The sequence below is a fragment of the Penaeus chinensis genome, chromosome 22, assembly GCF_019202785.1.
Source record: "Penaeus chinensis breed Huanghai No. 1 chromosome 22, ASM1920278v2, whole genome shotgun sequence".
NCBI lineage: Eukaryota > Metazoa > Arthropoda > Malacostraca > Decapoda > Penaeidae > Penaeus > Penaeus chinensis.
Genome location: NC_061840.1, coordinates 11,579,755 through 11,600,567, shown reverse-complemented (window position 1 = coordinate 11,600,567; position 20,813 = coordinate 11,579,755). Strand labels below are relative to the sequence as shown.

The window sequence follows — 20,813 nt, the reverse complement described above, 5'->3', positions numbered from 1 at the left end:
AAAAACACAAGTTCAGTAATGTTTAAGAAAGAGACAATGAACACAGCCTCCGTTAGAATATAAACTATAAATTCTCAACGGTTTTATTAGCAAAAGGCTCATGAACAAACAGTGATAACAGTATTTGTTTCCTGTTTCCTTTCTCGACGTGAGGCCATGTTATGAAACCCTTTAGCCTAAACAGAGAAGTGGACTTTCTACTTTCTACTGAGGTAAGTGGGCTTCCTGTTGGTGCTTGGGCCGTAGGATTTTCCAATCGTCTCCCATCTGCATTTATCTTTTTTTCTCTATTCTCTTTTCATTTTCTCTTTTCCTACATAAATCTGGTTTTTGAAAATGCCTATTTTCTCTTCCCTTCTTCCATCTGTATTCTTCTTTACCCTCTGAACTCCTGATTTTCGGTTTCTATTTGATTTTAGCCACTCGTGCTTTCCTTTTTTCTCTCTTTCTACCTCCTGCTGGTTCTTAGACATATCTCGAGAACCCTTTGGTGTAACCAGTCGAGATGGCTTGTTCTGTTTAAACCACCCAACATTATTCAGCACTGGTTAAAGTTGTTTTTGTTACATGGCGCTGCTTTTGACGCTAAACGTTAGCTTCTTTTGTTGCCAACTTATCACTCTCCCAGAGCGAAAGTCTAGCTGATAACGATGCAAGCAGTAAGCCATGTACACAATGCTGGTAAAAAAATATGAATTTGTTAGCGTTTTCGAGCAGACCTGTCGTCATGGCATGTGCTGGGAGTTGTTATTGTCCTTTCTGCAAGGGAGCTCCAAGCCAGAATGCAGGATCCTGTTATGAGAAAACATCCAAGAACAAGAACTGTATGGGTACTGTGGATATATGAAATCTGTGTCATGTTTACCTATGCCTCTGTACATAACCATTTCTACTTAGTCTGTAAAACAGATACACCCGAGGTGACAATAATTACAGAGCCTAATTGGCAACCCCTCGAGTTTGTCTGCTCCCTCCCTCCAGTGGTCCTGCAAGCTGGAGAGAAGGCAGTCCAACTGTAACCCTCTCCTGCTCTCTGTACAGATACTCAATAAACAGCAGGTTAAAGAACCCACCTCTTATTTCGACCTCCTACGTCTACAGAAGATGCATGAGGACGAACAACAGGTACGAAAGTGGATAGGCAGGAGGCAGGTTTAGGGATCCTCAGATAATCTCCTGAAGGAATTGGCATTGGAGGACCCTGCTGCATACAGCGAGTATTGATGCTGCCATGCGAAAAATTGGAAGAGCTTTGGGTGAAGATACACCCTTCTAAACAATAGGAAACTGGACAATACACCCAGCAGCAAAGCACATACATACTCACACACTACGATGGTCGTCTGGAATTACCATCTATGCGGTACCGAGCGGTAAAGAAGTTTCATCATCATCATTTGGGAGCTAACGCCGGCAGGGGCGCATAGCCGCTTCCACCTACGAGGGTCCCTCATGGCGAGCCGCCAGGCAGGGGCCCGGCCCATCTCTAGCTCCTCACGACAGGTTTGATCGATCTGCCCAAGCCACGACTTTCTCGGTCGTCCCACAGGCCTTTTCCACCCAGGGTTGTCTCGGACAGAGACAACCTGGTGGGCAGGGTCATCCTGCAGGAATCGAGCCAAGTGGCCGTATAGCTTGAGTTAGCGATCGCGGATTGTGCAAGTAACAAACAGGTCCCGCCAACTGTACCCCATGATCCAGTGCAAGAATCTGTTACATAAGGCATCAAGACGAGATTCCAAAGCACAAGATAGCGTCCAGGTTTCACTACCATATAGTAAAACTTGCAGTATCAGGGCCTTGGAGACACGTAGCTTGGTCCTTCTGCACAGGTACCGGCATCTCCAGATACTCTTGTCGAGAGATTTCATGACCCCTGCTGCCAGGCCAATCCGTCTACAGACTTCCTGGTCTGACAGCCCGGAGTCATGAACTGCATTACCGAGGTATATAAAGCTCTCTGTGACCCTGATGTTTTCACCACAAGCACATACCGACTGCACAGGGTCTCCTAGTAGGCCCCCAAAATCCTGGATCTCGGTCTTGGTCCAGAAGACCTCTACCCCCAGGATCTTCATTGCTAAATGCATCAAGATCCGCCACTAGGGTTTCCAGAGATTCAGATAAAATGGCAACTCTCTCTCTCTAAGTGCCGTGCCCAGTGAGGACGTAGGCGATCATGGTTCTCCACAGCTTCCGGTCTCTTGTTGATCTCAATAACTCTCACTCTGACACCTTAACTTTATCCCTGTCTGGTAGTTGAGCTGCCATCCATTTACTTAGACTGCCCAGATAGGTCAGTCTCTGTCTGCCTCTGCTCCTTTTTCCTTCGATTCTTCCTGTTAATGTCAAGTTTTCTAGTCCTTCCTTTCTCATTATATGTCCAAAAAACTCTAGCTGTCTCTTCCTGATTATTTTCATTAGGCTTCTTCCTCTTCCTGCTCTTCTTAACACCTCGTCATTTGTAATGCGATCTGTCCAAGATATTCTAAACATTCGCCTAAGAAACCACATTTCAACTGCTTCCAGTCTTCTTTCCATCTCCGTTGAAATTGTCCAACACTCACTTGCATATGTAAGAATAGAGTTTACATAGCAGTCAAGCACTCTCAACTTGGTGTCCATAGACATCTTTCTATCTTTGAGTATCTTCCCCAGTTTCTGAAATGCATCTTTCGCCATGCCTATTCTTCTTTTAATTTCCGAGTCACATTTTCCATCACTAGTTATAACACTTCCTAGGTAATTAAACTTTCCAACCTGCTGGATCTTGTTTTCTCCAATCCACAATGTAAATTGCGGCTTTACTACCTTTTTGCTCACCACCATGCACTCAGTCTTCTTGCAGTTTATTGTCAGCCCTTTCCTTTTGCTCTCTTCTACTACCTTTTCAAGTAGTTCCTGCAACTTCTCTGCCGACTCAGAAATAAGCACTGTGTCATCTGCATAACGCAAGTTATTCATGTTATGGCCTCCGATGGCAAATCCCTGCAAGCTTTCTAATTCCCTTAGAATTAGTTCACTATACAGGTTGAACAAATCAGGCGATAGTACACAACCCTGTCGTACTCCTCTTCGAATCTGAGTAAACTCACTCATTTCATTTCCAACTCTCATGCATGCCGTTTGTTCCCAGTATAGATTTCTAATTAGTCGGATATCCTTTCCATCAAGATCTAAACTTTGCAGCGCCTTCAACAACTCTTCATGCTGTACTTTATCAAACGCTTTCGTGTAATCTATGAAGCATAGATATAGATCCCGTTGCATTTCGATAGCTCTCTCAGATAACATTCTAACCATCCAAATCGCATTTCTTGTACCAGCATCTTCTACAAAACCACATTGTTCTTTTCCAATTTCTGGTCTTGTTCTGCTTCTTGATCTTGCCATAATAACCCGTAGAATAATTTTTATAATGTGACTCATCAGACTGATTGTTCTGTGTAGCTCACATTCTATGGCTCCCGGTTTCTTTGGCAATGCAATAAATATTGACTTGCTCAATTCCTTTGGTATTTTACCACTGTCATAGATATCGTTTATGACTTCCGTAAGTTTTTCGATCCCAAAGTCTTCCATTGCCGTGACCATTTCTGTAACTATCTCATCTGGCCCCGCTGCCTTGTTCTTCCTCATCTTTCCAACTGCTGCCCTCACTTCCGATTTTAATATCTGTGGCCCGTCCATGTTCTTCTCGATTAATGGCTTCTCTCTTCTATTGTCGTGGAACAGTTCCTGGATGTATTCTGTCCATCTTTCCAGTATCTTTTCTTTCTCCAAAATAATGGTTCCATCTTTCGCTCTCAAACAACCCGATGAAGAACAGGTTTTCTTCCCTGCAAGATCTTTGATTTGCTTGTGCTTGGATGCTGGGTCTGTGTTCTTGGATTGCTCAATTTCTTCACACTTTGTGTTTACCCATGCCTCTTTGGCTTCTTGGCATTTGATCTTGATCTCTCTGTCAAGCTGCTTGTATTCCTCACTGTTCCACTTGACTATAGTCTGTCTCTTTTTCATAAGTTCCATGATCTCCTTTGTCATCCACTTCCTTCTGTATGTCTTCTCCCTTTTCGGTATTACTTCCTTGGCTGTTACGACCAGAGCGTTCTTTAGCGATTCCCAAAGAGTTTCTCCATCTTGTAACAATGCCTGGAACCGGTTCTTTACCGCCACTGAATACTTTTCTTTCAGTTTAGGGTCGCTTTGCAGCGCTCCGTAATGCAGCCTTGGAACAACCTTTGCCGGCTTCAATTTCTTTAACTTTACCATTAATTTACAGATGACTGGGTTATGGCAACATCATCAGCAAAGTCAAGGTCTGTAACCTTGATATTGCCCAGAGTTGCTCCACAGTGACTTTGGACAATAGCTCTACCCAGTATCCAATCCATGCAAGTGTTGAAAAGTTTGAACTAATAGGGACGAAGCTCGACAGGCCACTACCACACTTTACAGCACTTTCAGTACCTGTATACAGGTTTGCTATTAATCCAACAATCCTTGTTGGAATTCCTCTTAGCCTCAGGATCTCCCAGAGTGATTCGCGATGCATCGTATCAAACGCCTTCTTGAGGTCGATGTAGGCTGCGAGCAGCCCACGTCCAAACTCACGACGGCGCTATACAATGACTCGCAGCGCCAGGATGCGATCTATTGTGGACTTACCAGGAGTGAATCCAGATTGCTCCGGCCTTTGGTGCTTCAGCAGGTGGTCTCTGATACGTCTCAGTAGGATGTGCGCGAGTACCTTGCCTGGTATACTGAGTAGTGTAATGCCTCGGTGATTGCTGCAGTCCCACCAATCCCCTTTCCCCTTCCAGAGAGGGATGACCACACCCCTCAGCAGGTCAGGGGGAATTGTACCGGTCTGCCAGATGGCAGACAGGATTGCATGCAGGCCCCTTGCCATAGGTTCTCCACCAGCCTTTAACAATTCAGCTGGGATGCCACAAACACCATTCTTCAGCTTGGAAATCGTCCCCCTGACTTCAGTCAGGGAGGGTGGATCCTCGCTGATGGATGGGTCATGCAGAGGAATCTCAACATTACCCGCATCCATGTTAACTGTTGGTTGGTTATTATCTGGCCACTTGCTGAGCGGACTGCAGTCGTCTGTGAGGAGGGCTTGGATTTCAGCATTCTCAGGGCTTGGTAGGCAGGACGAAGGTCATTTACTAGGAAATGGCTTTCGACCTCCTCTGCAAGATTCCTGATAAACTGTTTCTTAAATAGAAGTTTGTCTAAAGCGAATAAAACCAGCGCCGTGTAAACGACGCGGAATGAGACTATAGTGTCCAGAGACGTCGCACGGCGGAGGTCTGCGTTATGTTTTTAGGAAAACGATTTTCTAGACCTTCTAAGTTTAAGAAAATAATAGTAAAATATAAATTAGTTCTTGGAGATGAAATTTTAAAAATTAAATCTAATTAAGTTTATTAAAAAATGTGAGATTAGTTCTTTGGGATGAATTCTTGCAAATATAGAATGATAACATAAACAGTGAACTGCAATAAATGGATCCCTTTGCTTTGCTTCCGTTACTAATCAGTATAGTAAAATGAGGTTGTATGTGAAAACGGTTACTTACAGAACACTTTCCACGCCTTGAAAAAAGGGAAAGCTTTCTAAGTAGATCAACCCACCTGGCTGACAAACCTTGACCATGTTGAATGGCTGCGCGAGTTGTCCACCTTTGGCTAGCTAATGTGTGTCACGTTAATCAGTTATTCGAGCTCTGAATTTAAACAGGTAATCGAGGTCAAATTCACTAGTTCCAGTGCGTTGGCGTCAGAGAATACGAGATCAGGTCGGAGCATCTTGGGGAATATCACAAGGAAAGTCGCAAGATTGCATGTAAGTTCTATTTTGTGAGCCAACATGTCCCTATACGTTCAAAATACTACCTTTAAGACGCCCATAATTGCATCCTTGTCATGCTAATGAATTCCTTTTCTCCATTTTTGCAATGAAGAAAATCATATTCGTTAGATAACATTCGTCCTTCAAATATGACATTCTCTTTATTTACACACATAATTCTGCTAAAAAAAAATCCCATGAATATAATGGGGAGTGATGCTGAATATTCTGACAACCGAAAATTACATTACTAGTCGAACTGATTCGTCTTTTTTTTTTTTAGATGGAAGCATGAACCGTAAAGACAGGAGGAGCAAGGTTAGATTCCCCCTACCTAGCCATCCAACAACACCCTAGAGGCAGGAGGAATTCGCCCTTCTGGATACCAGCATCGCCTCGAAAGGTTCGCGGAGGTACTAGGAGTAGAGGCACATTCTCGTGATTGCGCTGTGGTCTCCAAATCTACTCATTTAAATGGAGAAAATACAGGTTTCCCATATTAGGCGTAAGACAAGATACAGCAGAAGCAGCGCAGACCATTAAAGGGTTATTTAATAAATTAGATACTGAAATGGTTGTATTATAGATGAAAGAGTAATGATAAACCAAGTAAAAAAAAAAAAAAAAAAAAAAAAAAAAATATGTATATATATATATATATATACATATATATATATATGTTTCACTTTACGAAGAAGAGTATAAGTACGTGAATATTAAATTCCCATTTCTTTTCACTTAACTTGTGCACCATTGGCGAGATCGGTTCAAAAGAATATCTAATCAATTCAGGTTGGTAAATAGAACTAATCACGAAGTACTATGAACGAAATACATTTGAACATATTCAGAATACGTATATGAACTGACTCATATCATTCAGGTATGCTGAAAAACATGATACGAAAGTTCACTCTAATATGGTGCTGTGCATGTGCGGAGCAACTCATTAAGCGAAATATAACATGTTAATATAATTCACAGTCATAACGATTTTTACTCGTCTTCCACTTCATGTATCAAAGCTGAACAGGTAACGTGTCGTAAATAGTAAGAGCACATAATCGTTAGTGCTCCTCCAATATTGTTAACCGATAAGTCTGGGTATTTACTAAATTACTAATCAAATTAAGTTGGCAAATAAAAATAATCACAGAGCACTGTGAACGAAATGCATATGAACAAACTATGAAAAAAAACACGAAAAAAAAACACGTCTGTAAGGACTTTTTATACAGCTGTAAATTGCCTGCGTGCCTCGTTCTTGCCATATCTGACAGACGTCGGTATTCTTCATAAAGAACAAAATTATAAAACCCATCAACCTGTATGAACCATCGTAACAGACAACTTTCATTCATATGACTAGTGATTTGTATGCATTTTAGATAATGGAACTCCATTTACCACCAAAAAGATAAAGCCACCTTTCACGCTGCCTCGTCCGTGAGCCAAGGTGTAAAATCAGGCCGAGGTAAAAGTCACATTAAAAGCCAAGGAACGACGCCATTCGTAATGAAGCTTGGAAGAGAGTGATCTGTCACTGTCCTGTGCAAATCGGCGAAGGGAGAGATTAAGACTAATTAATAATTAATGATGAATAAGACTAATGGAATTATGGGATTGCATCGGAATTTTGAGTTCCATTTTGGCTCGTAAAGTTTACTCTGATGCAATGCAGTGGAGAGAGGGAGAGAGAGAGAGAGAGAGAGAGAGAGAGAGAGAGAGAGAGAGAGAGAGAGAGAGAGAGAGAGAGAGAGAGAGAGAGGAGAGAGAGAGAGAGAGAGAGAGAGGGAGAGAGAGAGAGAGAGGGAGAGAGAGAGAGAGAGAGAGAGAGAGAGAGAGAGAGAGAGAGAGAGGGAGAGAGAGAGAGAGAGAGAGAGAGAGAGAGAGAGAGAGAGAGAGAGAGAGAGAGAGAGAGAGAGAGAGAGAGAGAGAGAGAGAGGGAGAGAGAGAGAGAGAGAGAGAGAGAGAGAGAGAGAGAGAGAGAGAGAGAGAGGAGAGAGAGAGAGAGAGAGAGAGAGAGAGAGAGAGAGAGAGAGAGAGAGAGAGAGAGAGAGAGAGAGAGAGAGAGAGAGAGAGAGAGAGAGAGAGAGAGAGAGAGAGAGAGAGAGAGAGAGAGAGAGAGAGAGAGAGAGAGAGAGAGAGAGAGAGAGAGAGAGAGAGAGAGAGAGAGAGAGAGAGAGAGAGAGAGAGAGAGAGAGAGAGAGAGAGAGAGAGAGAGAGAGAGAGAGAGAGAGAGAGAGAGAGAGAGAGAGAGAGAGAGAGAGAGAGAGAGAGAGAGAGAGAGAGAGAGAGAGAGAGAGAGAGAGAGAAGAGAGAGAGAGAGAGAGAGAGAGAGAGAGAGAGAGAGAGAGAGAGAGAGAGAGAGAGAAGAGAGGGAGAGAGAGAGAGAGAGAGAGAGGAGAGAGAGAGAGAGAGAGAGATAGAGAGAGAGAGAGAGAGAGAGAGAGAGAGGGAGAGGAGAGAGAGAGAGAGGAGAGAGAGGAGAGGGAGAGAGGGAGATGGAGATGGAGATGGAGAGAGAGAGAGAGAGAGAGAGGGGGGGGGAGCAGACACACACACACACACACACAGATAGAGAGAGAGATAGATGGGGGGGAGGGAGCAGACAACACACACACACACACACACACACACAGAGAGAGAGAGAGAGAGGGGGGGGGGAGCAGACACACAGAGAGAGAGAGAGAGAGAGAGAGAGAGAGAGAGAGAGAGAGAGAGAGAGAGAGAGAGAGAGAGAGAGAGAGAGAGAGAGAGAGAGAGAGAGGGGGGGGGGGGAGAGAGAATAAACAGGTCAAGACATGAGGTATAATGATACTGAACAACTGTAAATCATGTCATAAAACAGACAAATCCTAATGATAAAGATGATAAGCAAACATACAATACATATATACAAAATAAAAGTAAAAAAGTAATCATACTCCAAACACAAAATGAACGCTGAATTGCTTTTGCGTTTGTACTTGCACTAGACAATACATTATCTTTGTTTCATATTATTCTTGAAAATGAAGTATTTCTTGTGAAAGCACAATGATTTGAGAGTGAATGTAATGATAAATGAGAATAAATAAAATAAGAAAATAAAAATATAAGTAATACCAAATGCGACTCAGTTGCCATAGCAACATAATGTAAACAAACAAGAAAATGTGTAGATTCTTAACCAAAATGTTTCTTTGTAGAGAATATTAAGCCAATACTGATTATTTTGTTTCATGGTTACCGTAGGAAAGACCCAGAGAAGGTATGGAATGGAAGTTGTATGTTGCAGATAAACGTTAGGGTAAGAAAATAAGCCAAGCGTGCTTTTACTTGTGTTTTGAACTTTATTTTTGAAATGAGACAAAATTACTTGTTGCGAAAGTTTAAGGAAGTACGACACATGTCAAATGGCTTTGGGATATGGTTTTTTTTTTTTTTTTTGTTACACACAGCTATCCAACCTTACAATTATTAATCCTTGAATCTGTTATTTCCCATCGCAAATGATATAAATGGGTTTTGGTAACTGTTAACAAATTGACTGCATCCCCACTGTTGATAAGTCCCTATTATCCTAGATACTCCTGAGCAATCCACAAACATCGCCATATGAACCAAAAACCTTCCTAACCCAGTGGTTTTGCCCCCAGATCCCCATCCTGTCAGAGGTTCTGCCCCAGACTCCAACCTAATCACTGTTGACTTGCTGTCTGTGTGGCATTTGTCGAGACCCATTTTATTTATTTCTGACATTATTCTTTGCCTGCACAGATTATTTAATGTGTCCGTGATTGTATATTTTAAATTTTTTTATGATATTGTCATTTCATTTTCCTATACATGGATACCAAAGTATTACCTGTTGCACCACTTGTAAAGGAAATACCATACATGCAATGTGTCTCATTTTCATTAATTCTGTCCATTACAGACAAAATTTACCATATACTATATGGAAAACTGATACTATACTTGGGATAGATGCACAGAATAAGAAAGAGGATATTTAAGGTCACAGCCATAAAAAAAAACACATAAAGCAATTCCATTTGTAAGGCACAAGCACATGTGTTTGCCCACCTATGTCTAGAGATGTGCAGCCTCCATAATTCACATTCCAACAATTTCAAACAAGCCTCCAATACGTGTATTCTAGCAAGACTGAGCTATGCCATATTTTGACAGTAGTTCACCACAATTAATTTGTCACAGAGACTTGAGCAGGGTATTTTCTATAATGATAAGCATGCTGATGGCTACATTTCTTGTGAATTTTAGGGAATGGAATCTGCTTCAAGGTATTATATGCTATGGTGTGTAATACTTCTTGGAAGTTGATATTCTCCTTTACTAAAGTGAAAACATTGATACAAATATCCATCAAGAGAAGACATTATATGAACAAGTTGGTCATTATAGTTTCAATTAACTTTGACTGTCTGCAAAGCACCTTTTTGTTTAGTCAGGATGTCCTCTGATAATTCTTCCCTGAATAATAATCAGACTGAATTTTACTTTTGCAAATGCCACTTAACTGAACTGAACAAGAGTCAGGTCAGTTTGACATACTAGGACCTCTGCCTTTCTCATTTTGAGTTGGTCCACATGTTGGCCAGATTAAAGCAATTAAGTCATGGTTCTTCCCTTTTTTCCAAGATAGTCTTACTTATATTAGCCAGACCATGAATAGAAAGGGAATTTGAACTGACCTTTTTAGAAGGTAGACCAACTTTGTAGTATAAGCCAACCTAGCCATGCAGGAAAACAAATTTGGTAGTAGGATGAGTAAGCAATGGGCTGGGCAGATTTGAGTACTTAATCCAACTGATACATCAGTACATCTATACCCTGTGGCAGCACCTTACATATCCTCAGTCAGATCATATCTTTAAGCAGTATATATATATATATATATATATGATGTATCAGTATGTATATATATATATATATATATATATATATATATATATATATATATATATATATATATATATATATACTGTTTCTGTTGTGATTATTTTTTTCTATGATTATTGTTATTTTAATACTTTGTCTTTACCATTAGCATTATGATTGCAGATAGGAACTACAGCAAGAATTCACAGATATCACATTTAAACATGGGCGACATGAGTGAATATTATCGCCAAATATCAGAAATTCGGAAGGCAGTGAGAGAAAGGTAATTATCATGTCATGTTCTCTGTAATTTTCTGCATATAATGTAATACCTGCATACATATACAGGAAGTTAACCAGCTATGTGGAATATATATTAATTGATAAGTGAGCTCACTCACTATCTTTACTTTACAATATGAATACTTTCCCATACCATACATACATTGTCAATAATTCATATATTTCTTTTCAGAGAAATGTATCGTCTAGAATTGGAAAACGAGAGATTACTGAAGACACAGAGGAGAGAAAAAAGGTATTGTACATTTACACATATTTCCTTTTTTTTCAGATTCAAATAGTTGAAAGATCCATAGCAACATTAGCTTTGAACTGCTTCAATATCAGTATGGTAGTGTGGATATCATGATAAAATAAGTTTATTACTTATTTTATAATACATAGTGTTCTTTTTATCTACTATAATTCTTCTTGCAGAAATACAAAATTTCTCAGTATTGCTTCTACTTCTGTAACTAATACCCTACTAATACCTTTTCTCATATTCTTACTCTTTATGTAGCTGCAATTGCTTATATGTATAGTCCCCTGCACTATCAAGGTCTTGATTCAGTGCTGCAAATCTGTGAACTATTAGTTTTTAAATCTTTTATCTAAAACACATGTCATTAAGAGGAGGGAGCATGAATTTTGGATATAAGAGACAGACGAATACGAATTTTGATTGGCAAGGCCAAAACACTTGCTAGTATAAGTTTAGAGCATGCAATTTGGATACAGGATTCAAAATATATGCCATTATGATTAGAGGACAGGTGGTTCAGATACAAGAGTTAAAAACACAGTACGAGTAGGGAGCAGACACACATACAAGAGTTGATATACATGCCAGCACAAGTAGGGGTCCTGTGTTCTGAGTGTATTTTTGCCAGTATGAGCAGGTGGCAAGTGTTTTGGGTACAGGAGTTGAAATGCATGCCTGTATAAGTAGGGTAACATTTCTTTTAGATACAGGAGTCAAAGCATGTGCCTGTATGAGTAGGGGGCATGTGTTTCAGATGCAAATCTAAAATTGATATTTCATATATTAGCAACTTTGCTTGGTTAACTTAGGGTAAGAGGACTGAATGTGACATATTGATTACTCATTCGTCCACCTCTCAAGTATCCCCCCTTTGCTAATATTTTGTAGACATGAAGAGCTGCGGGCCAAGGTAAAGTCTCTACACAAAGAACTTGTTAGAGAGGAGTTAGAAGCTGCCCAGAGAGTGCGCAAATTATTATCTCAAGTGGAGGCCGTGACAAGAGAACATCAGCTCTTAGAAGCTCAGACAGAGAAGCTGCGAAATAGGAAGGTAACATGAAGAGAGGACAATTAGGGTTACATACAGGTTTTCCTTATCCTTTTTTTTCCAGTTATAAATAATTAACTGATTTTTGAGACCCAGGGGAGACTATATTGAATATGCTTTAATAGGTTTGTTTCATTCTTATTGATCTTTTATTTAGGGGAGGGGAGATGGGCAAGGGAGTAAATTTTCAGTTTTATAAACTTTCTGATTTTCTAGGCAATAAATACTAATAATAATAATAATCTAAGAGCAAGACCAACAGTTACCTTTTTCTTCTTTTTATCTTGCACTGATATTGATTCCATGAATCAGCATTATACTCTAGTTTAAACTTAGTAGGAAGTGATATTTGAGATTGATTTATGGACAAGATAATTCATCAGCTTTATATATTCTTCCACAAATCTAACTAATATCCAGTCACCATTTGATAAAATCTTAAAGAGTTTTCCTTTTTAATGATTGATTATACAAATTACTCTATTTACAGGGAAGATTATTGTTATTTGAACCAGCTAATGTCAAATACTTTTAAACCTAGATATTAGCTAATGTCAAATTCTTCTAGTTGTTTTCTTTCTTTTTTAAGCAACAATATGAGGCTCAACTTGAAAGGGCCTATCCCAACTTGAAAAGCAACTCTTCCAATTTTTATCTCAATGATTTGTATCAAACAGGTATGTACTTTTTTATTATTATTATTCTACTTCTGCTCTCCATCTTTTTGTGTATGTTGTAGACACTCGTTACAATGAAATTTGGGGATCTTCACATGCCAAAACATGTCTTTATAGGGAAGTCCGCAAAGGGAACACAACTGTTAGAAAATTGTAGATATAACTCATTTATTTGCACTTTCTTGGATATATTGTGGCATTAATGTCTAATAGGCCATCCTATTTATCAGAAGTAGATTTATACTGCATTAGTGAACATTCACAGATAACATTTTATTTGATTTGTTTTTGGTACATATTCTTATATAATGCCATATAGTCATATATGTTTTATTATTTATCCAGATTAACATCTAAGAGCGTCAAAATAAACTATAGAAATTCAAAATAAACTAAAAATTGTACATGTTCAATATCTCTTTTTCCATAGGACTAAGGCCAGGCTTCATACCGTCTGCAGCAAGTGCAAGCATTTTTCCCCAAGGAGCAAACATCTTGGGAAATTTTCCTCTTGGGGCAAACACCTCAGGCTCCATGCTTCAGAGAGCCAGCACTCCTATGCCAGCCTCATCCATGTCCAATCTGAACCCCTTTTGTGCAGCTGTTCCTCAGGTATCACCCATAGCCCCTTCATTAGCTCCAACTAGTCATGGGTCAGTTCAGCAGCCAGGAAATAGTTTTGCATCTGGCAATATGGCAAGTCAAGTCACCTCTAACCAGATGACTGTACCCCAGCCTTTACTACATCCAGGAGTACCTCAACCCTCATTGAATCTGAGTCAGCAGGAGTTAGCAAACAGAAATGTAAATTTGCGAAATGGAGGTCTTGTCTCATCAGCTTCATCTGCTGTACCGGTTGTCACTTCCCAGATTCAGTATCCTTATCAGGAGAATGCTCCTCAGCCTCCTTTATCTGAACAAGGAGGTTTTAACACTTCCTTATCAAATCCATCATCGTTTGTGGCCAGGAGTCTGTCTATGGTTAATGAAAGTGGTCAGTTGCTACCTGAAGCATACCACAGACATGCAGGAGTTCCATCTGATAAACCTTTTCATCAAGATACTCAACCCTCTCATACTCTTACATCACAGGGAATTGCAAACCCAGTTCAGAATCCAGTAGATGTATATTTTGACACTCTTTCCTTACACTCTATGCAGAGAAAATCTGCTGCCAATTCTGTTCCCACAGGAAGGACAGACACTACTTCTACAGCTCCTCCTTTAGAGCCAATAAGTACTAGTCAAAATTATCAAGGTATTAGTACTCCAAATATTTTGGAAAATCCAGAAATTAAGATCAAGGCAGAAGAGCAACAAATTGATCCTGCAGTTCCTTCACATAATGAGGCTCCAGTAATTAACAACTTTTCCAGACTAGCAAGTCAGCTGTCTGAAGAAGCTAGTACAAGCACTGGCCTTCCTACCAGGCCTACTGTTACTGGACTGTCAGAAGCTCACAGCATTGACTCTGTACAGGCAAATAATGAAATGATGGATGAGAGCCTACCTCTGTCACCCCAAGAACAAGCTCCCTCCCAAGGTGGAAGTGGATCCAATGAGCTGTCATCCTCAACAGTGAACAATAAACAAGGAGAAATATCTCTTGGAAAAACAGACAGTGCCTCCAATTCTGCTTCTCGTGATTTATCATCCCATGGAAATAGTGTAGACTCCAGCTCTGCTTACCATATACGTGACAAGCAGCCAGAAAGAAAGCCAGAAAATGCTGAAAAACAGTTAATAAGCAAGAGAGATTCAGAATCAGGAGGCACAGAAAAACAGTCAGAAAGTAATACCAAATCAGAATCAGAAAATGCTGTAAAAATTACCAATGAGACAAATGATAGCACCAAAATAGCCGCTGCCAAAGAAAATACAGCAGGAATTCATCAGCAGAAAGACCAAAAGCCAGATTCTAAAGCCAATACCACTCCTTCAACATCAACTGGGAATAGTAATCAAAAATCACTTCCATCTGCTCCATCAACGGATGAGAGAAGCATAAGCAATAGTAAAATTTCATCACTTCAATCAAAAGACAGTTCTTTAACCTCTACTTCATCAGATATAAAAGCTAAAAATGAGACCCAGGCACCATCACCCACGCCTCACACAGACACAAATAAACCAAATCCCAGTGAACCAGAAAAGGTATCTGTGGCCCAAGCTGTGAAAAAAGCTGACCCGATTCCAAAGCCCGATACCTCAAAGGTGCAAGTCAGCCAGCCTTCAGTCAGCTCTTTGACAGACACCTCCAGCACAGCACCAACACCATCCCTTCCAGTAAAACCTTCACAGCCCAAGCCTTTCGCAGCCCGGGATCCAGACGAGGATTCAGACTTCTTTGATCGTGATGTTCCTGTCACTTGTAAGTGATTGCTAGAAACATTATCTCAGATTTTTGTTTTTTAAAGTAAGATCATGCTTTATTTTTTTCTGTATTCTTTGTTTTTCCTTTATTTTATTTTTTTCCATGCATTGTTTTCTTCTTTTCCCTCCTCTACTGCCTGATCATTAAACCTTCATTTTTGTCTCAGCGACGGCAGCATACAAGGCCATGGTGTCAGGTACAAGAGCACCCAGCACAGGCATCCCAACAGAGAGCGACAGTGATGACCTCGAGAACCAGATGAGTGCCATGGTGGCCAAGCGAGAAGTGCCAAAGTCCAGGTAAAAATGCCAGATGGGACTGGGAGTAAAAAATATATATATATCGGTATAATAAAAAAGAATATAGATAAATAAGTAAAATGAGGTTAACCAATTGGTGAAGTGAAATCATGTCATATTAAAGAATCACAAAAGAGAAGTGACATCTTATCACATCACGAGTCTAACGGCCCTATCCCCAGTCAAAATGGCTCCGTCGCCTTCACTGTCACATTGCTGTATCTATTTCTTAGCTGTAGTTCTGACATTACCCATTTTGGCTTACATTATTGGAATGATTGTCATTGTCCTTTGTCAGGGTTTGCTTGATGAAGGTTGATTTACATGTTAAAAGGAAATTATGATAATTCTGTCATATGGCATTTGACAGCATTAACTGTTCTTAATCCAAGTTAATATTTATTTACCTAAATATAATTGTGTGTGTGTGTGTGTGTGTGTGTGTGTGTGTGTGTTTGTTTATATATATATATATATATATATATATATATATATATATATATATATATATATATATATATATATATAAAATAATGTATATTTAAATATATATACATATATATTATATAAATAAATAAATAAATATCTATCTATATATCTATCTATCTGTCTATCTATCTATGTATCTATATATATATCTATATATATATATATATATATATATATATATATAGAGAGAGAGAGAGAGAGAGAGAGAGAGAGAGAGAGAGAGAGAGAGAGATCTATTTATATGTACACACACACACACACACACACACACACACACACACACACACACACACACACACACACACACACACACACACACACACACACACACACACACACACACACTATAAACAACATCCAGAAGGTGGTGCTCCACATACCTGTCCCTGGCTGAACAAAGGCTGCGTCTTCCTGTCGCTGCCTCCTGAGTACACCTTATCACAGGAAGCAGCCACTTTGCACCTTCTACTCCTGAGCCTGGTTTACCCAAGGACCTCCTAGGTGACCTATATGTCCCCCGCAAGCAAGCCCAGCGACTCACCCCCCTTGTCACGGCCTGATAAACCTGACGCTCCAGCCTGCAGAAGCAAGCACCACCCAAGATGTTGCCGCTGAATAAAAGGGGGACATTCTCCATATCTCGGCGGAAGGAGCTCAGCTTGCATCCACTCACCTTGTAGCGAATAAAGCCCACAAACACACACATATATTATGCTATCCAATTTCAGGAAACTTTGTAAAATTGCATAATCAATAAGCCCTTAACTGATAAAGATATCAGCAATTCAGCTTTATAAGCTTCTAATAATTCTGAATTTTTCAGGCCTGCTTTTAAGCCTTTTGCTTCAAGTATCCCCTCGCTACGACCTGCACCCCCCAGCACTGATACTGACAGTGTAGACAGTGTTGAAGCTGCTATACAGGCAGCAATGAACAAGCCTAAAGATCAAGGTATGAATATTGTAGAATTATTGGATGTAATTGTGATCCTTTGGAGCTAAAATTTTAGTTATATATTAATCAGCATGTCTGTTTGTTTGGCTTTGAAAATTATATTCAGGAGTTGAAGCTTTACTTTCTTAGTGATTGTAATAAATAATTGCGTAGAAATATTCACAGCATACTGATAGGAATTCATCCTCTAACAAGACATACCATGCAGGTACCTGACATGTATATCACACATAAATATTTGCTCAAAGTTTTCATCCAATCCTGCCAAACTTTAAATGGTAATAGGTGATGCCATTTTAGTTGTTTTTCATGTGGTTACTTCTTTATAAATATAGAAAGTTGCACAGGTAGTTTTGATTCTGAGATACAAGTGGATTGTAATATTACTTAAGACATTCTCAGGTCATGTTTCTATTTTATCAGACTAAATATATGGTAATAAATATTTAGAAGATATCAAACTATGAACCTTACAAAAGGAAAATATATATTTTACAAAAAATGTCTATGCTAAAATATACGTATGTGCTTCTATATATATATATATATATATATATATATATATATATATATATATATATATATATATATCTATATATATATATGCATACACACACACAACACACACACACACACACACACACACACACACACACACACACACACACACACACACACACACACACACACACACACACACACACACACACACACACACACACATACATATGTATATTGAACCTAGCACAACCTGAGTAGTGGCTCACACTTGTACACTGACAAGCACGAGCTTGGCAGTGTTACAAGAATGAACTTTTTCAGACAGAATGGTGTAAACTGTACTAACTAGTCTACAAAGTGATGTGATGAAAAGTTTGAAGAACAGCAGTTTAAATCACAGACTTTAGCACTCCGGCCTGATTTAATGGTATTGTTCATCCCGCCAGTCACAGGAGAGAAGCCAGTGCCGCCACCTGAGACCAGCACAGCTCCCAGTCAAGCAGAGAACCCAAAAGGAATAAAAGCAGCCTCGGCCCCAGCCCCCAGGGCACTCCTTGGCAAGACTCGGCCCTCGGCTGCCCTTCAGCTCAACCTGGACTCGGATTCGGAATCTGGAGGTGTGAGCGCTGGGGCAGAAGCCTCAGATGAAGACGACTTTGATTTTTATGATTAGGCTGTGGATGGTGACGTTAGTTTTGTGATGGCATGGAGGGGTTGAATTATGGTTTTCTTCATTTCTGCAAAACAAGAGGGAAAGAGGAAGAAATACTGGTTGTAGATGGTGCCTTAAATGCTATTCATGTGATATTATAATAAGAGATATAAAGATAAAAATCACCAAACAATTTCAGTGATAAAAAACATATTTTTGCACAAATCACCCGAAAAAAAAACTAGGAAACATTAACAATAAAATATATAAAGCTATGAGTGTTTCTAAATCATCCTTGTTCTATTTCTAATCACACTTTCTGGCAGGATTTTTATTGTGATCTAGTTTCTTTTGGGCACGCATGCACACACACACGCACACACCCCACCCCACACACACACTCAAACACAACACACACACACACACACACACACACACACACACACACACACACACACACACACACACACACACACACACACACACACACACACACACATAAATATAAATTAAATATGAATAAATATAATTATATATATAATCATTTATATATATATATTTATTTAAATATTATACATAAATATCTATTATATTTATTCATATATTTATATATATATATAATCATATATATATTCATATATATATATTGTACATAAATATATATTATATTTATTCATATATATATATGTGTATGTGTATGTGTATGTGTATGTGTATGTGTATGTGTATGTGTATGTGTATGTGTATGTGTATGTGTATGTGTATGTGTATGTGTATGTGTATGTGTATGTGTATGTGTATGTGTATGTGTATGTGTATGTGTGTGTGTATGTGTGTGTGTGTGTGTGTGTGTGTGTGTGTGTGTGTGTGTGTGTGTGTGTGTGTGTGTGTGTGTGTGTGTGTGTGTGTGTGTGAGAGAGTATATATATTTATATATATAAATAATTTATCTATTGAAAATTTTCTGCTGTATCAGCATTTAAGGTCATCAGGAGCATATTTAAAATATATTAATAGCATGAGGCTTAGGGGCAAAGCTCCCATTTCAGGAAGTGCTATATGACATCAAATGGTCATATGACACTAGGATAAAGTATAATAGCGAGAAGGGTTGGGGATGAGTTAATGATTAGGGTAAAGTTACAGGTTGAACAGTACTAGAGGGTAGTATGATAGTGAAAAGAGTAGAGAGGGGGAGCTGATTGGGGATAGTATAAGGTAAAGTTGTTACAAGCAGGAGTTACGGTAGTAGGGAGCATTATGATAAAGTATTGTGGAGAAAACAGCATTAATGAGTTTAACAATTAGGAAAAGTGGACAGAACAAGGGGATGAAGAAAAGGAAAAAGGGAGAAGAAAAGACCATTCAAAATTAGTTGGGGCAATGGCTGAGGACCACATATATATATATATATATATATATATATATATATATATATATATGCACACACACACACACACACACACACACACACACACACACACACACACACACACACACACACACACACACACACACACACACACACACATACACACACACACACACACACACACACACAAAACACACACTGTTGGGGGATCTGTTGATACACTGCCTCCTATGTGTGGATACATAAATATTTCAAATATTTTATAGACCACAATTGAACTTTGAAAAAGGCATTATAAACAACACAGGTAATTATAGTATCACTTTAATGCATATAACAGTATAATAACAAATGACATGAGGCTAACTAGAAATCTTCTTATAGATATTCAAAACATGAAAAATGAAAAAAAAATAACAGGACATTGATTCCTAGTATTTAAATATTATATGCATATATTTTATATTACAATGAACTGATTATGAATATTAGAAGATAATCAGTTGCAACCTTAAAATAGCAAGATATTACTTTTTTCTTTTTCTTTTTTTATTGCTATCAAATATTGTCATTTTTGACCTTATTCATAGAAAAGATGTGCCAACAAAAAAAATCTTTTCAAACTATTACACCTCCCTCAAACATTACATAAAAAAAAAACATTTACAGCAAAAATCCACATCAAAATACTTATGTAGAGGTTGAATGTACAATAAATACCCAAACTTTATCAAATATCAGTGCTCTCTGGTCTACAAAAGATGTATTGCAGTCTTTATAATACTGGGTATACTTTTCAAACATTAAATAGATTAAAAAATAACAAAATATCTCCTTTGGAAATTATATATATATATATATTTATATATATATATATATATATATATATATATATATATATATTTATATATATATATATATATATATATATATATTGTGTTTGTGTTTGTGTTTGTGTTTGTGTTTGTGTGAGTGTGAGTGTGAGTGTGAGTGTGAGTGTGAGTGTGAGTGTGAGTGTGAGTGTGAGTGTGAATGTGAGTGTGAGTGTGAGTGTGAGTGTGAGTGTGAGTGTGAGTGTGAGAGTGAGAGTGAGAGTGAGAGTGAGAGTGAGAGTGAGAGTGAGAGTGAGAGTGAGAGTGAGAGTGAGA

General features: G+C 38.8%; 2 protein-coding genes across 4 annotated transcripts; one reads left to right on the top strand and one right to left on the bottom strand.

The window, feature by feature from the left end:
• Nucleotides 1-1,154: 1,154 nt before the first annotated feature.
• Nucleotides 1,155-4,272, bottom strand: LOC125036937. The gene is made up of 3 exons (XM_047629896.1): nt 3,324-4,272; nt 3,112-3,239; nt 1,155-1,226 (listed from the first exon to the last, which is right to left on the bottom strand). The coding sequence occupies exons 1-3, from the start codon at nt 4,270-4,272 to the stop codon at nt 1,155-1,157; spliced, it is 1,149 nt and encodes a 382-aa protein (XP_047485852.1).
• A 4,548-nt stretch (nt 4,273-8,820) lies between these two features.
• Nucleotides 8,821-18,568, top strand: LOC125036886 (flocculation protein FLO11-like). 3 transcript variants are annotated; one of them, XM_047629818.1, is made up of 9 exons: nt 8,821-9,115; nt 10,937-11,035; nt 11,228-11,290; nt 12,188-12,350; nt 12,937-13,024; nt 13,455-15,395; nt 15,565-15,697; nt 17,010-17,137; nt 18,088-18,568. In XM_047629818.1, exons 1-9 carry the CDS (start codon nt 9,087-9,089, stop codon nt 18,312-18,314), a joined length of 2,871 nt encoding a protein of 956 aa, XP_047485774.1. In that variant the 5' UTR covers nt 8,821-9,086; the 3' UTR covers nt 18,315-18,568. The 3 variants fall into 3 exon arrangements, with proteins under 3 accessions (XP_047485774.1, XP_047485776.1, XP_047485777.1); XM_047629820.1 differs by having other exon boundaries at nt 8,822-9,115; nt 10,933-11,035; XM_047629821.1 differs by having other exon boundaries at nt 8,822-9,154; nt 10,933-11,035.
• Nucleotides 18,569-20,813: the final 2,245 nt, after the last annotated feature.

Excerpts from the sequence above, each read along its gene's own strand:
- LOC125036937 (XM_047629896.1), bottom strand. The coding sequence starts at position 4,272 with ATGGTAAAGTTAAAGAAATTGAAGCCGGCAAAGGTTGTTCCAAGGCTG. Across the intron at positions 3,240-3,323 it reads TGGTTTTGTAGAAGATGCTG|ATTACACGAAAGCGTTTGAT; the intron begins GTACAAGAAATG and ends TATGCTTCATAG. Across the intron at positions 1,227-3,111 it reads AACAAACGGCATGCATGAGA|CATCAATACTCGCTGTATGC; the intron begins GTTGGAAATGAA and ends TTCGCATGGCAG.
- LOC125036886 (XM_047629818.1), top strand. The coding sequence starts at position 9,087 with ATGGTTACCGTAGGAAAGACCCAGAGAAG. Across the intron at positions 11,036-11,227 it reads CGGAAGGCAGTGAGAGAAAG|AGAAATGTATCGTCTAGAAT; the intron begins GTAATTATCATG and ends ATTTCTTTTCAG. Across the intron at positions 15,698-17,009 it reads CGAGAAGTGCCAAAGTCCAG|GCCTGCTTTTAAGCCTTTTG; the intron begins GTAAAAATGCCA and ends TGAATTTTTCAG.